Source organism: Tasmannia lanceolata, unplaced genomic scaffold (assembly GCF_043159265.1).
Source record: "Tasmannia lanceolata isolate RefF3 unplaced genomic scaffold, GAP_Taslan_0.1 ptg000003l, whole genome shotgun sequence".
In the NCBI taxonomy this organism is placed as follows: Eukaryota; Viridiplantae; Streptophyta; class Magnoliopsida; order Canellales; family Winteraceae; genus Tasmannia; species Tasmannia lanceolata.
In genome coordinates this window covers 5,010,118-5,026,495 of record NW_027518680.1, presented here as the reverse complement: position 1 = coordinate 5,026,495, position 16,378 = coordinate 5,010,118, and the positions used below count along the sequence as shown (strand labels likewise).

Sequence of the window (16,378 nt, the reverse complement as noted above, 5' to 3'; positions counted from 1 at the left end):
ATATATATATCGGAAAAGTGGCCGTACTCGGTCGAGTAGATAAGCTTATCTACTCGGTTGAGCTAAAAACAGTGGGGGCCCATATTTTTTGGGTGATCCAAACCATTCATTTGAAAGGCCCTTGTCTACATAGGCTGTCCACAAAAAATGGACAAACACAGTTTGTCCACAAATTTGCCCATTTTTTCCTCCACTGTTAGATGGGTTAGGATGATCCTATGTGCCTAATTTTTTGTGGCCACTCTATCTAGGTAAGGACCTTTCAAATGAATGGTTTGGATCACCCAAAAAATATGGGCCCCCACTGTTTTTAGCTCAACCGAGTAGATAAGCTTATCTACTAGACCGAGTATGCTCACTTTTCCCATAGTAATATAACAAACATAATCCGAGCTTTAGAGTTCGGCTCGGCTTTATGAACCGAGCCTAAAAAGTTCACGAGCTTGTCCAAGCTGAACTATACAAAGCTCGAGTTTGGCTCGTTTATTTGACGAGCCTAATTTTTGGGCTCGGGTTCGGCTCGTTTAGTAAACAAACGAGCCTGAGCCGGGCTTCTAATGAGCCGAACCCAAACATGTTCGTGAACCGGCTCAGTTCATTTGCAGCCCTAAGCATACCCACCTACAGTCTAGCGGGTCCCACATTTGATTGATCCAAACCGTTTATCTGAGAGGCAACCACAACAAAACATATGATTAGATGTAAGAATTGGATGATAGGCATAATTTTAGGGGCATAGGAGAGCCACAGCAAGACATATCAAGCAGACGGTTCAGATCAATCAAGAGTGGGACCAACAATGCTGAGATTGCAATATAGAAATGATAACATGACTTAGTATTACATTGTGGCGCATACTCTTAACACAATTTTGAATCCAACAATCAGTTTTGGACTCAAAATCGATTCTCGAAATCCAAACCAAACAGAGCCTTAGGAGTGGCATTTCTCGTTACACTGAGAACTTGTGACCATGGTAGGTGTCATTTTCCTTCCATACAAAATGTATGAGCTTCCTAACCACAGAGATAGATAGTAATCACAATCTTTTTACTTGGTTACACTTTATTTTTTTACTATTCAAAAGTGACGGTTGGGATGAAAAGTGGCCAAGTCTTAATTGTACTAATCAATCAGAGATTCAAAAACCCAGTAAAAAGATAATAAAATATAAGAGAAAAGAGGTAAATATCAAGAGTCTTGTTGGCATAACCTCTCATCCTTTGAAGAGTGGAAGGGATACTATCAAGATCTCAGAATTGTTTTCTATGCAAAATAGAAGCCATTGATCTTGCGGGCCACCACTGAAGCATAATAGCCTTACAAATCTCAGAAGGAGATCTCATTTATACTGTTTTTCAAAGATCACCAGATCAATGTTGGACCATTGATCTAGTGGTAAGCCCATAAGATCAATGGCTCATATCATCAGACAGACACTCCATGGGTGCGATGATTGTGCCTTTACTTAGGGCATTCCACACATATCCTAATCAAAGAATCCTTCAAATCACACGCTCGTGTTTGAATCCACTCCATTTGGATTCGGACTATCTGTATGGATCTTCGAAGCAGGACTCGCCATACTTATTAAAAAGGGATAATTACATTTACACCCCCTCTATCCACTTCCACCCCTATAGTTTAAAACGTGACAAATACACCCCCTGTAGTTTCAATTTGTTTAAGGTTTGCCCCCTCAGCTGAAGGTTCGTCTATAGATTGAAGGGTTAGGATGATCCGATGGAGCTGATTTTTTGGGCACACCCTATCTATGTCAGGACCCATCAAATGAACGCTTTGGATCATCCAAACAATGTGGGCCCACATTATTTGGATGATTTTTTGGTAGTGTTTGGATTCGGGTATGGGCCCACATTGTTTGGATGATCCAAAGCGTTCATTTGATGGGTTCTGACATAGATAGGGTGTGCCCAAAAAATCAGCTCCATCGGATCATCCTAACCCTTCAATCTATGGACGAACCTTCAGCTGAGGGGGCCTACCTTAAATAAATTGAAACTACAGGGGTGTATTTGTCACGTTTTAAACTATAGGGGTGGAATAGAAACTAGAGGGGGTGTAAATGTAATTTTCCATCTTAAAAAGTGTTCCCACAATATGCAGCACAAGCAGGATCTAGAGTTTTATACTGTGAATTCCTGACATGCTAGTGTGGCATAAAAAGTGTTCCCACACGAACATCATTTCTTCCCTCTTTCATTCCATTTTCTGAAAAATCAGCTTTAGGTTTTTCGTTTTCCCCAATCTCCTCCTCGCCCTACGAATCTTCCAATGTACGTTTTCCTTTTCTCTCTTTCTCTGTTTTTCCTTTCCTCCCCCCCACACAAGATTTCTATTTGAAGATCTGTTTTTGCTCTGTTACAAGAGAATTAGTTTTTTTTTTCCGAGAAAATTAGGGGAAAAGAGATTATAATGATGAATTTCGGATTTCGAAAGCGCAGATGTCGAAAGCTGGAGCTATGGATCTGGCATCTGGTCTTGGAGGAAAGATCGATAAGAAGGAAGTTCTTTCAGCTGTTGATCAGTACGTTTTGAATGCTTTTTCCCCTTTCTTTCGTTCTTAAAATACAATGCATGTATGAATGTGAACATGAATGAGATGCTGCTAGATTTTTTTTTCTTTTCATGAATCGACAGCGTGATTTGTTTTCTTTGCTCTTCGAAAACAACTTATTTCGGATCTGGTTACATTTTCTTTGTCTTTTTCTACTACTTGTGTTTGTTGTATTTTCATAGATAGTATCTCTAAGCATAAGAGTATTCTAATCTTAATTAACTTGGAAAACTTATGCTTAATCAGTTAAATCTTGATTTAATAGGACAATAGATTAAATCAATGAAAACTGAAGATCCTGGGCAACTTATGGAAGAATGCATCCTGTCGTTGTGTTGGTGACTTCTAAAGAATTTAAGCATATCAAAATGAGATGATAGATGTGTTCGAGGATTAGATCTCTATTTTTCAGAAGTTCTGGTACTTCTGAAATTTCGTTATTCTCATCCTTTCAAGCTTGGCGGAGATTTTCAGATCTGGTGACATTTCAAGAAAGGGTTGAAAATTGAAACAATACATGGATTGGTATAGGTCCTGATCGATTTCACTCAGGATTGAAAGGACAAAGGGAACATGATTCTGATCTCTGTAGCTGCTAATTCATTCAGGTGATTCTGCGATTTTTCTGCTACAGACGGGGTTAATAAATAGGTGCCACCAATGAAATCTCAATTATAAGAAGCATATAGAAGATCAATGAAAAAAGGAATATCCTGGACAAGTTATGGAAGAATAAATGTGGATCTAGATTTCTGAAGAATGTAAGCGTATCAATCTGATATAAGGAATATAACTATATGCTTCAGAGAAAACTGAAGGTGCTAAACAGTTAATGGAAGAGTACATACGGCCGTACATTTATGAAGAATGTAATAATATCATTCTGAGATGAATTCAAAGGAAGAGATCTCTATGTTAGAAAAGTATCAGTACAATTTAAGCATTTTTAACATTCAAGCTTGGTAGAAAATTTTAGATATGGAGACATTGCAAGAAAGGGTTGAAAGGATTGAAATTTAAAACTAAGGAAAAAAAAATTTCTTCTCTGCAGTTTCTAGTTCAACCAGAGGATTCTGTGATTTTATGCTACATATGGTGTCAAGAAATAGATGTTGATTCTATGAGTGCAGCAGAGCACAAAAAGCATCTCTAGATGAGCTGAGTGCTACTGCTACTTATGAACAACACATTACCATCATGACTGAAATCAGGGCTGAGGTTCTGTAGAATGTAGGTTTATTGATGTGAAATAAGTTCAAGAAAAATATGTTTTTAAATTTTGAGTGTCTTTATAATTTCAGCACTTATAGCCACTGAACTTGGTAGAATAATTTTAGATTTGGAGAATTGCAAGTAACGATTGAAAATTGAAACAACAAGTTTATTGATGTAGACCAAAATCGATGACATTCAGGATTGCAAAGCACAACGGGGGACGATCTTGGCCTCTGTAGCTTCTAAATCAATCTGGTGATCCTGCATTTTGCTGCTTCATATATATATATATATAGGGGAAAGTGATTGTGAGCGGCCCCTCATATAAGCTTATATGAGGTGACCGCTAAAATCATGGTGGGACCCACATTTTTTGGGTGATCCGAACCGGTCATTTGATAGGCCCTGACATAGATAGGGGGTGCCCAAAAACTCAGCTCCATAGGATCATCCCAACCCTTCGTACTGTTGAGGTGAAAGAGGGGAAATTGGACGCGTAAGTGGGCAAATTTATACCCACCCATTTTCCTCTCTTTCACCTCCATAGTTCTAAGGGTTGGGATGGTCCTATGGAGCTGATTTTTTGGGTACCCCTTATCTTTGTCAGGGCCTATCAAATGACCGGTTCGGATCGCCCCAAAAATGTGGGCCCACCATATTTTTAGCAGTCACCTCATATAAGCTTATATGAGGGGCCGCTCACAATCACTTTCCCCATATATATATATATATATATATATTTATTTATTTATTTATTTTTGGTAGGTATGCTGGGATCGAACCTGCGACCTCAAGGTTGAGAAACAAAGCCTTGATTCTATAACTGAATTGTACAGCATAAATTGCATCAGTGGATGAGTCGAGCCATTTTCATGGCTATGGAACTAGGGGTGAAACCAAAAAATATGCAGGGTTGAGTTTTAACTATGATCGCTTATGTTTCTTCTTCAATGCTGCATAGATTTCACTTTTTTAGGTAATTGTGGAACTCTTTATGCTTCATGCAATCTTTGATTAAAATTCTATCTTTTGTATGAGCTGCTGTAATTCTGTCATCCTAGAGATGGCTGGGTGGTAAGTTCCTTCAACAGTCAGGAGTGCTCCCTGGATCCCAGCAGTTCCTATAGGGTGAAGAGCTGCCTAGAAAAATCCTTAGGATGCAATTTTTGAAAGGATCTGTCTGTTGTTAAAGAGCTTTGCTGATGCTCCGACTAAAAGACAGTCCTAGTCCACACCATCTCAGCATCAGAAATGAAACATCAGACTCCTAGTCTCCTCAAAGCAATCACAAATGAACAGCTTGGGGCTTTTATCCTGAACATATTTCAGTTTCAGAATCCTGTAGAAAATCAAAATGGAAGCATCACGTGCCTGTTCAGATTTTATTTATTGACCGTAGCCTGCTCAAAATCTGAGAAAACTGTGCATGTTCTACGGCAATGGCGTTCATTGTATTAATTGTCTCAAGCATCCACTTCTCCAACAATGTTGATTCCTCCAGCCCCTTTAACTGCAGGACCTTGGCTTAGAAATCCTGGGACCTTTGCATAGTATTCAATACAGTCAACCATCAAACACAAGCCCTGTTGTGACCTGATTGATGTCTAAAGCGCCTTGTCGCATCCTCTTCCATGGAAACAGAAAATCCCCTTATTGAGAGGACGGAAATGCAAACCCAGGAACAGCAAGCAAACTCTCAAGTGACACCCTCATTGGCTGAAATATAGGCTCTTAGGACAGAAATAGCCGAGCTTCCACTATTAATGTAATGCATCTTCTCCTCACCTCAATCAGCAGCTCTAGCAGAACCAGTGGGAACTGACTCAACCAACTAATTGGGATCGCAAGGCATAGCAGCCGTTGATTCCGAACCAAGCTCAAAACAACCAGATGACTGGAGTGGGAGATGACTGTAATCTCAACCCAATGTCTTTCTCTCCTCCCCACCAAATGGATCCGCTCCAAGGCATCTACCTAGAACATGTGACTTATTATGCTGGTTTCTCTCTTAAATCTTAGGGAGCCTTCAGGCTGAGTAAATATTTTTTCCAGGGCTACCAAGAGAATTAATTCCACACTGATCTTTGCTTCAACTGTTCAAGGCATGATGGTGGTTTAGAACTGGGAAATAGTGATCTCACAGTTCCTGTGTATTACTTTATCATATTTTACCTTAACTTTAATTATAAAGATCCATGGCAATGATGGTGGAGGTATTCACAATTTGCTTTGTCTGTGACTCTAGGCATGCAATAGTTTTCTATTCATAGCTACTTAAATACTACAGGTGGGCATTTTCTAGGGATCATGTAACCTCATTTTGGAACCTACATACCATCCACAGATGAAGTTGAAGTAGGTTGGCCATGCTCCTTTCATTGGTTGGTTTAGGTTTTAATTTCTTCAAAATTCTTATTTGATGTTATTTAAAATTCTGAATCGAATATTTCCAAAGATCCATAGAATGATCTCTTTTTATTCAAAGTTGAAACTGATTGATGCATTTTTGGTTATGTATTGGAGATCCGTACAAATGAAATTCAGTGGAGTGTTTGTAACTGTTGAAACTGTTTGTTGAAATTGTGAAGAGGTAGTATTGTAGTGATGCCACTTGAACAGATGAGTGCAAATATTGATATGTAAAAGCATCCTAGTGTTGTCAAGTACCTCTTCTATTCATCTACTTGTACTTGAACTCCCTCCTTGGAAATATTGTATCTTTTAGTACAATATTTCCAAATATCCATAGAATGATCTCTTTTTATTCAAAATTGAAACTGATTGATGCATTTTGGGTTATGTATTGGACATAGCTTCAAAAGTTCCCCCCACGTCATTGTCCACTTGCCCAAGTCGACTCCCTTGTAACTTGGCCGCATTCTTGTCTAAGTCTGTGTTTTGCCTTACAAAGTCAATCAAAACACCTTTGACTACCTGAGTTATGACAGCATCAACTGAGTACTCAGCTATGTCAATCGAGTACCTGGCCACGCCGCGCCAAGTTCACTAGGATTTACATAGGCCTCATTTTGGCCTGCATTCGCGTTTTAAAATACTAGTATTGGATATCCATTCTTACGTATAAATGAAACTCAGTGGAGGCCCAAAGTGTTCATTTGTGGAAAGTGCAAATGAACAGATGAGTGCAAAATACTGATATGTAATGGTGCCACATGAACAGATGAGTGCAAAATACTGATATGTAAAAGCATCTTAGTGTTGTGAACTACCTCTTCTAGTCATATACTTGTACTTTTCCGCCTTCTTGTTTTTACTTTGTATCTTTCTTTTTTGTTGTAGCCCTGACCTCCTCAGTCAGGGCGCTTCTCTTTTCTAATGAGTAATATGTTTTTTTTTTTTTTTTTTGAGACGGTAAAATAGAGAATATATTAAAAGACGAACCAAGATGGTTCTAGCAAATTACAGAAAGAGAAAAAAACCAAAATACAAAATCAAGGTGGGAGATAATCAAACCACTCCAAGGTAGACCTAGAAACACCAACCCTAGCCAGGGAGTCTGCATTTGCATTACTCTAATGAGTAATATGCTTATCATTCAAAAAAAAATAAAAATGCCTCAGAGAATGTGTTAGGTTCTAAGTTGAGAATCTAGTTGCATAGTTATGCCCAATTAGCTTTAAACTGACCCTCTAAAGTATCTTACATAAAGTTAACGAATAAGACGTAAAATTTTCTTTTATTTGCCAAATTTGGTAAGTATGGTATGGTAACAATCAACAAGTCGACATTGGGGTTGAGATGTTTTTATATTGAGATGTTTCTATATTTGTGTGTTGGTTATCATTCAGCATTTTGATGTTGATATATTTGCATCCTTTTAATGTGATTTTCTTTGCACAATAATGTAGGTATGAGAAGTATCATGTCTCTTTTGGAGGGGAAGAAGAAGCCAGAAAAGCTAACTACACGGACATGGTATAAGAATAGCATTATTATCAATTTGTTTTTCTAGTTTTCATTACACCTGACTTCCATATATGACTTCTCCTCTGAGATACATATGTGTTCATTTATTCAATTTTGCTTGAACTTTCTGTTATTTGGCATGTTCTTTTGGAAGATTTTTTCAGGAAAACAATCTTAGTATGAAGTGCATATGTTTCTCTTTGCTTTTGGTGGTAGTATGGCTGAGTTAGGGCATACTAAAAAGGCACATGCCTTATTGAACCAAAGGCTAAAACATGATTCCAAAGTTTGTTGATTTCAATGTATCTGCTTGTTTCCCTAGGATGAAACTTTCATCTTTGCTCCTTGAAGCAAATACCTTCTCCCTTTGTGGAAAGGGAAAATAGATCTCCAATGCCTCTACATGGATTCTAAATCTTTTAAATTGTTACTATATTGCAATCTGAGACGTTTCCAACACGGATTCTTTGCACATTCAGAAAAATCCATGTAACATAGATCAGTATACATATAATATGAGAAATTATATGATGGAAGGGCGTACAAACATGCAAAGGTGGTACGATGGAAGTACCACCCTTGGTATCTGATCCAACAACAGCTTCTCAAAAGGTGAGCTGCTGTTGGATCAAATATCAAGGATGGGATGATGAGTACATGTTTGTACGCCTTTTCATCGTGTAATTTCTCCATATTATATTAGGCACCCTCATCATGTTTCTCGAATTTTATTTCCATGAATATATGCATATTTTTATATAATTGTGTATTCTGATCTTATTATTTGCAGGCGCTAGCAAACCTGTATTTAGAATAATTGAGTTTAAGAGTACACAGGGTATGGGTACTTACATTTGGATATGCAATTGCAAATTGGTATGCAATGTCTGCCTTATACAAGCTCCAGGCGTTGTTAGGGAATGATGCAACGTTATGTCTGGTAGTAGATGGATGGTCTTGTAAGTAGTCTGGTATCTAGTATTCTCAAAGTTTAGCGATGTATATAATGTTGAAAGATGAAAGGGTGTTTATTAATTTTCTGTTTTGAATGGGTTGGGAGGCCATAGGTGTCCATATGAGTACAAGGAAGTCAGTGATTTCCATAGTTGAAGTTGAAAAATCAAATAATTAAATATTGATACCATGCGTTTCATATATCTACAGCCTATGCTTGAAGAAATCTTAAAATTAAAGAAGCGTCACTCCTTGGTGACTTGAAAGAACAATGACAAAAAATTGTAAAGGCAGATATTTGGGTTCTGAAAGTCTAATATAAAAAATTATTGGGCAGAAAGATTTTGGTGGCCTGAATCTTGGTAACCTATGTTAAATGATCTTGAGTTCCAAATTTTAGGTCATTATACTGTATATGAATCCTAATGTTTTCTCATTGACTGGGGACCCAGTGTTTTTCAAGTGACAGTTGACTGTACTTTATATACGTTGTAGGTACTAAAAAAATGTTAGAGGATATTAGTTCCTTATGCCATTGTTTTAGTCCTTCTGGTTGTTAGAGAGAGACTGTCGTCGTCTGCTAACTAATTTAATGAGACTATTCAAAATGTCATGTCATGGGTCTTCACTCAAGCAATTCAAATAACAATTAATGTTTTCTATATATTAGTGAGAATATGCATGCATGTTGCATGGAAACTTAACTTGGGTATGATCTCTCTGGAGGTTCTGCCGACCTGAACAAAGAGCTTCACATCCCAGCACGCCTAAAAAAGATATAACTTGACTAAACCGCTGCTAAGGGCGGAGTTAAAGAAACCCATCCCTGCTTCCGCTCTTTTAAGTTTCTAAACTTATAGTAATGTAAAAAGCAGCATGTGTTGGCTTAGTGGAATGAGGAATTTATTAAGTTTCCTAGACATAGACGAGCATATGGGCCAGAGGATTTAAGTGGGGTTGTACATTCTCCATATTTGATATTTGAACAGTTGACTAGACTTACTTTGACATCTCATCCTCATGAAGCATAATATGATCAGCAATATCTATCTCATGCGGTTTTCAGGTAAATAAATACTATGATCTTGTGACCAGCTTCTACGAATTCGGCTGGGGAGAATCTTTTCATTTTGCACACAGGTTAGCATTACCTACATTATTGAATCTCAGGAGATTTCTGCTTATTTAAGCTGCAAAGTAACCTAATTTCAAGTTGTATATGCATTTTATGCTTACCTGCAGACGATTGAAGATGAATTAACATGAGTTTTTTTAACTGTGCAGATGGAAAGGGGAGTCACTTCGAGAAAGCATCAAGCGGCATGAACACTTTCTTGCTTTACAACTAAGTTTAAAATGTGGAATGAAGGTTTTACTGAGCAGCCCTTTCTTTATGATGCGCCAAATGACAGCCATCAAATTTGAGTCCAGTTTTGTTTCTCTTCAAAGTGGTAATGTTGAGCTTCTGGCTTGTCACTGTAGGTTTTGGATGTGGGATGTGGGATTGGTGGACCACTACGAGAAATCGCTAGATTTAGGTAAGTATTCACAAGTTGCCTTTGTTCTTGTTCTGAAATCGCGAAACTTCTACTGCTGATAATGAGGAAATGGATGGATGTTGTTACACTATATATATTTTAAGTTTATATTGAAAAACTCGCTTTCAAGTTTCATGCTTTTTGTATAATTATGAATGGATCATATTTTGATTTAAAAATCATCAGATCATAAACTTTAATGATTAGAACTTGTGTGCTACTGCATTAAAATCCAATTCAAGGAGACCTGATCCCAGTAACTCACCAAAATTCAATTGCAAGTAATTGATGAATGCATATGGTAACGGCTTGGTGGAAGAATGTCCAACTCCCGGACCATCGAGTCTGAGGGACAATTCGCTTCATGTTAACTAATTTTGAGATCTGATATCTAGTGTTATATGCTCCTACCACAACTAAATTTCTAGACTCGTTCCAAAATTATGCTTAGTAAGGCTAAATTTCTTGTCAATCAAGTCATTGTTGTTCCTCTGTATTTTATTTATTGCAACTGTCTAGCTCTAACAGATATAAAATTACCATAAATTTGGTATTTTGTGCGTAAGTACTTATATGGATTCTATTAGGAATGAAGAAGGCTACACATTTTTATCCCTTCTTAAGATAATGTTATTCCTGAAGATCCCTTCTTCAGATAATGTTACTCCTGAAGATCTTTCTCCCTGCTTTTCTCATTTTCTAGCATGGGATACTGTCCGGTGTTACAGATCAGTACATTAGTTAAAATGATTGATGAGAGAATATTTTGTTTTAGTACACCAGCTTTAGAACTCTCCTAATTATTTTAGTACACCAGCTCTAGAACTCTCCTAGATATGAAAGATCTTTATCAATAAATCCCAATTGCAAAGCAATCTCAGCTTACCCATGAAACAGAAATAAATTTTATGCCCATTTTTAAGTGGAAAAATGGGTTTAAAATTTGTTTTATGTCCACTTCACGTAGAAAGAAATGGATCCTGAAGGAAAAATGTTCCCATCCAAAGGCAAGTTTTGAAAATTTTTGAATGGTGAAATCAGTTCTGAACTTGATAGCTCATTATTATGATTTCTTTTTCAGCGACAACTGTGAGATTAATGGATTTGTATGGTTTGATTGCAGCTCAACATCCATTACAGGGTTGAACAATAATGAATACCAGATATCAAGAGGAACAGTAAGTGTTTTTTTTCTTTGTGTGAGACGATGCATACTAAAGACACACGAGTTTCTTCGCATGACTTTGGTCCTTTTTATTTGGGTTCTTGTTTTCCATTTTTGAAACCATTAAAAATATTTACGTCCTACTTAATTCTATAGCATGCACTGACACAAAGTTGCTCCATAGGAACTCAACCGTGCAACAGGCGTGGACAAGTCCTGTAACTTTGTGAAGGTCAGTTTTTCTTCTTTTCTGTTTGTTTTCTTTTGATTCCACTGTGTTCATGTTTGTTTTAGCGACTAGTGTTTTATAAAATTATAGAACCAGCTGTAGTCAAAATATAATTGAACCTCATTTTCTCCATTGCAGGCGGACTTCATGAAGATGCCATTTTCAGACAGTACTTTTGATGCAATATATGCAATAGAAGCTACCTGCCATGCCCCAGATGCGGTTTGTGTTTTCAACACAACTTAGATTTTGTAACTCTAGTTATTTATTGGTTTTGCATCCAGATAATGTTTTAGTTTACATATTGGATATATGTTTTAGAGCATCCATGTGATCTTTATTTTTATGATTGAAACAGCTTGGGTGCTACAAAGAGATTTATAGAGTGTTAAAGCCTGGTCAGTGTTTTGCTGCATATGAATGGTGTATGACAGATTCATTCGATCCTGAGAACCAAAGCCACCAGAAAATTAAGGTCATAGCCTATAACATTATTACCCACTACTACTACTACTAGTCTCTCTCTCTCTCTCTCTCTCTCTCTCTCATGTGCGAGTAACATGAACTTTTCGTGGATACAGGCAGAAATTGAGCTTGGCGATGGCCTTCCAGACATAAGAACGACAAGACAGTGCCTTGAAGCTCTGAAGCTTGCCGGTTTTGAGGTAAGAAGCTAAGGCCCTATTTGGATACCTTGGAAAACTATTTGCCTATAATCTTATGTGCAAATGAAGTCAAATATGATTATTTGGAAATAGTGGTATTAATGGTTTTAGAAATTATATTGTTAATTGCTTTCAAAGAGGCCTTTATGGCCCATATGCGAGTATGACTAAATTAAAACACCCTTATTTGCAAATAAAGACCGATTTTGGTGGCATCCAAAGAGGCCCTAAATTGTTGAATTTGTCCTTCTTATGGGGTTCTCTTTATGTGATATTCTCTAAACTGTTGTGAAAGATAATTGGATTTGCTCAGCCGTACTCTGGTGTCACTGTTAATTGCTTTTTCTTTCTTTTTCTCTTCTTTTCTGAAAGGTTATATGGGAGAAGGATCTCGCTTTGGATTCACCTGTACCTTGGTACCTGCCTTTGGATACAAGTCGCTTCTCTTTAAGTAGCTTCCGTTTGACAACTCTCGGACGTTTGATCACTAGAAACATGGTACGTGACATTCCTATCCTCTGTTTTTTTCTATTATTTTGAAGTTTGAAGAGTTACATTTGAAGGTATCATTTTTATCCTTTGTATCATAGACAGCTAATTATTGAGGCTTTTACCTTTATAGGTCAGGGCCTTAGAATTTGTGGGTCTTGCACCTGAAGGAAGTCAGCGAGTTTCATCTTTCCTGGAGAAAGCTGCAGAGGGGCTGGTCGAAGGTGGAAGGTGAGAGTGCATCCTCATAAACCAACCATATCACATACTAATTAGGCATAACACTCATGTCAGTTTGTCCTATATTTTAAATATAAAAAAGCAAACCAGACAAACTGGCATGGTGCAAAATTCCTAAATGTGGGGGATGACTTGTCCCCTTACTGTAAGTGCAGCTTACATGTGTAGGATGAGTTGTACCCTTTCTGTGTTGCAGTTACATCATTAAGAAAATTGTTATCTTTTCTCTGTTGAAAAGAAGAAGAAGAAGAAGAAGAAGAAGAAGCACTACTTAGTTCTGAAAATCTGATTATAATTGAGCATAATTACAATAAAATTTTCAAAAGAATATGTAAAAAGAGAAGTGCTTTTGTTTATTAATGGGCGTACTGGATACTTATATGTGGTAATGTCTTCCGCAGGAAAGAGATCTTCACCCCAATGTACTTCTTCTTAGCTCGGAAGCCCCATGCTGGGGTTGATGCTACTTCACTTGCTGCAGAAGCTAGATGAGGTTTTTTGAAACTTGGCGCCCCGTTATCTTTGAAACAAAATCGGCTTAAATCTACAGTAGGGCTTTCTAGTAATGAAAATCCTGCATTTGATTCTTCAAGTGATGTGTGCTTTGTTAACTGAAACTGAAAAAAGAAACATGAGTACCGATGGAAATTCCAACATCTGCATATTTTTTTACCATCGATGAATGGGAACAACTAGTGAAATTCATTACTCTCGTAGATCAAAAGAAAGGGTAGAGAATTTATTCGATTGAACTCATCTCATTTACTAAAAGGACAGGCACCTCCTCATCTTCCTACATCCATACTATATAACATATGATTTTATGACCAAAACCTAACTTTAATCACATCTAATCACCCACACCCTAAATAACTAAAACCAAAAGTGCATTACTAAACAAAACACTCTGCAAAACCCAACCCATCTCATACAACAAAGACACTAAAGAGCACTCCAATTCCAAATCCGAAAGAGCTCAGCCCCTTAGAAGGAGGAGCGTCACCGTTCTGTAATTCCGGTGGAGAAACATTAGGAGTTTCCTCAGACGGTGCCGGCGAAGGAGAAGACTGTGAAGGGAAAGATGGTGAATGCGCCGGAGCGTGATCAGCAATCTTTATATCAACCTTCTGCCCGAGGGAGCAATGGCGGGGAAATCCACAAATGAAGAAATGGTGCTTTCTCTTAATGGTAATAGTGTCATTCCCTGTCCAAAATGTGGCCATGGGTGCCGAAGTATTGCAGGATCGGTACTGCTGTCTGCTCACTTCCAGGACGTTGTGGAATTGCTTGTTGTACTCGAAAACTGCACACCAAAGAAAAATGCAAAGAAACTAGTCTTACTCCGTGTACCTTAAATGTTCTTACCCGGCCAATATAAGCCAAAGGGCCTTCAACAGTGCACACTAATACACTCTAGCTCAGTGTATAGTGTGACACAACCAATTACTCCAAAAGCTTAAGCTGTTAGGATCATCCTATAGCGTGGTCCGTATAAAATCTCGTTAGAGTTAGAGATAGCAGTCACTCTCTCTTTTTTTCTTGGGTAGATCATACACGTAGCACATGTGGGCCCTTTTTTTGGGTTGAGGCCCTTGAGGGGGCCCATGTAGATTTCTAATATCGAAGAGTTAGTTGGGTTGAGGCCCTTGAGGGGGCAGATTTTGTCTTATTCACTCAATTCATCTGAGGCGGCTGTTCTCACATGCAAAAGCCAGCTGTGAAATGGCGTTAAGCGAAATTCCAAGCAAATCCCTTTTCACAAATAAAAGAGCAAGGTTCAAGAGGAAAGTCTCCAAGAGGGGATTTCTCGGCCAAGGCCCATCCGAAATGAGCCCAGCAAAGCAAACGTATTACTTCGATCAACAAAAAGGTGGCAACACCAGCACTCTAGTTGTATAGAAGTTGGGCACGTTAATGAGATCTGGATCGTACATCCAGTCAAAGTGCATGGTGGGCCATACCCAAAAGTCACATCTACCCCGATCAAACAATGCAACCTTCTAATGGGCACTAAATGAGTTGTTCAGACTTAAGGGGTCATGGCACGAGAAGGATGAGCCACGTAAACGTGAAAACAAACTTAGTGACCTCCACGTGGCAGTGAAACTATAACTTCAACCACGTTGCACTGCAATGTTCTGCCGCGTTGCCCTTAGCATGAGGATGACCTGGCATGATATACGTATATTACACCATGCACTACGTGGAGCAGGCACCATGACCCATCCATGCGCATGATGGCGGGGGTCATGGTGCCATGTAGAGAGAGAGAGAGAGAGAGAGAGAGAGAGAGAGAGACTTATATAAAAAAAATTAGAAAAGGATAGAGAGAAACAAGAGAGATAGACAAACAGTAGAAAAGGCAAAGAAAAAAACGAGGGATTATCAATATGATGGAAATCGTATGAAAAACTAAAAAAAGAGATGTAAGAACAGGAAGCGAGCCCAAAACCAGAATAGAAAAATACATCAAGAAATCAAAAGCCACGACATGATTGAGAAAGCATGTAAAACATAGTAACATACAACTATACAACTATACAAGGGACTGTTTATCTAGGAGGAAAAGAAGAGCAAAATACAGAACAACATGCAGAATAAAGGACAGAATGCCACCCCATGGTAGCAAATAAAAATCAAGCTTTTGAGAGAAAAGAAGACCCATGGTAGTAAAAGGCAGAATCAATCACAGGAAAAGAAGAAGAAGCAGAAAGAAGAATAACACAACAGAATAAGAGAAGATTGAAAAGAAGGAAAAGGGTAAAGTAGAGAAGACACAAAATCCTTGAGATTAAATAAGAAAGAACTGAGAGGAGAAATGAAACCCATATCTAAAGGAAGGACATATGAAGAAAAAAATCCACTTACTAAGAGTGTCTCCCGCATGGAACGATTTGGTTGCAGCCCAAGCTTTGTAGCTTACGTTGCCTACAGTCCAACCAACAGAATCTCCCACCTTGTAAATCTCAGCAGAAGAAAGCCCTATAATAGTGCAGACAAGGAACAAAATCATGGCTTTTTGAAAAGCTTCCATGGCGAGAGAGAGAGAGAGAGAGAGAGAGAGAGAGAGGATTTCCTTTGTTTGGGCAGTTATATTATATATTCGTCTGTGTTGCAGTATTCTTTTTGACAGAGGGTTTGAAGAGTCAAAAGCCATAAACTAGAAAAGACAACTCACTTATGTAATATAAAGAAATGATACTTCCACCTCCTTTTGCTTATCTCCTGAAAATGGGAGTTTTTTTTTTTTTTTTTTTGAAGAAAAGATATGAAAGTGCTGGTGGAAAAATCATTTTCTTATGTGATTTGACCGTGGTGATGAGTTGCAATAGAGTAGTCCTCAGTCCTTTCACACTGGTTTATTTAATGTAATCTTTG

At 38.0% G+C, this 16,378-nt stretch overlaps 2 protein-coding genes across 2 annotated transcripts; one reads left to right on the top strand and one right to left on the bottom strand.

Moving 5' to 3' along the window:
* Positions 1-2,139: 2,139 nt before the first annotated feature.
* Positions 2,140-13,708, top strand: LOC143848685 (cycloartenol-C-24-methyltransferase-like). Its single transcript, XM_077357686.1, has 14 exons — positions 2,140-2,297; positions 2,466-2,548; positions 7,663-7,729; positions 9,741-9,814; positions 9,959-10,043; positions 10,157-10,212; positions 11,336-11,390; positions 11,562-11,609; positions 11,745-11,828; positions 11,965-12,081; positions 12,188-12,271; positions 12,644-12,769; positions 12,894-12,991; positions 13,402-13,708. The coding sequence occupies exons 2-14, from the start codon at positions 2,466-2,468 to the stop codon at positions 13,490-13,492; spliced, it is 1,068 nt and encodes a 355-aa protein (XP_077213801.1). The 5' UTR covers positions 2,140-2,297; the 3' UTR covers positions 13,493-13,708.
* An 8-nt stretch (positions 13,709-13,716) lies between these two features.
* LOC143848698 (mavicyanin-like) lies at positions 13,717-16,111 on the bottom strand. Its single transcript, XM_077357697.1, has 2 exons — positions 15,869-16,111; positions 13,717-14,303 (listed from the first exon to the last, which is right to left on the bottom strand). The coding sequence occupies exons 1-2, from the start codon at positions 16,032-16,034 to the stop codon at positions 13,927-13,929; spliced, it is 543 nt and encodes a 180-aa protein (XP_077213812.1). The 5' UTR covers positions 16,035-16,111; the 3' UTR covers positions 13,717-13,926.
* Positions 16,112-16,378: the final 267 nt, after the last annotated feature.

Coding starts and splice junctions, on each gene's coding strand:
- LOC143848685 (XM_077357686.1), top strand. CDS start 2,466: ATGTCGAAAGCTGGAGCTATGGATCTGGCATCTGGTCTTGGAGGAAAG. Junction 11,391..11,561: donor ACCAGATATCAAGAGGAACA/GTAAGTGTTTTT, acceptor GTTGCTCCATAG/GAACTCAACCGTGCAACAGG. Junction 12,770..12,893: donor GTTTGATCACTAGAAACATG/GTACGTGACATT, acceptor TTACCTTTATAG/GTCAGGGCCTTAGAATTTGT.
- LOC143848698 (XM_077357697.1), bottom strand. CDS start 16,034: ATGGAAGCTTTTCAAAAAGCCATGATTTTGTTCCTTGTCTGCACTATT. Junction 14,304..15,868: donor CCATGCGGGAGACACTCTTA/GTAAGTGGATTT, acceptor TTTGGTGTGCAG/TTTTCGAGTACAACAAGCAA.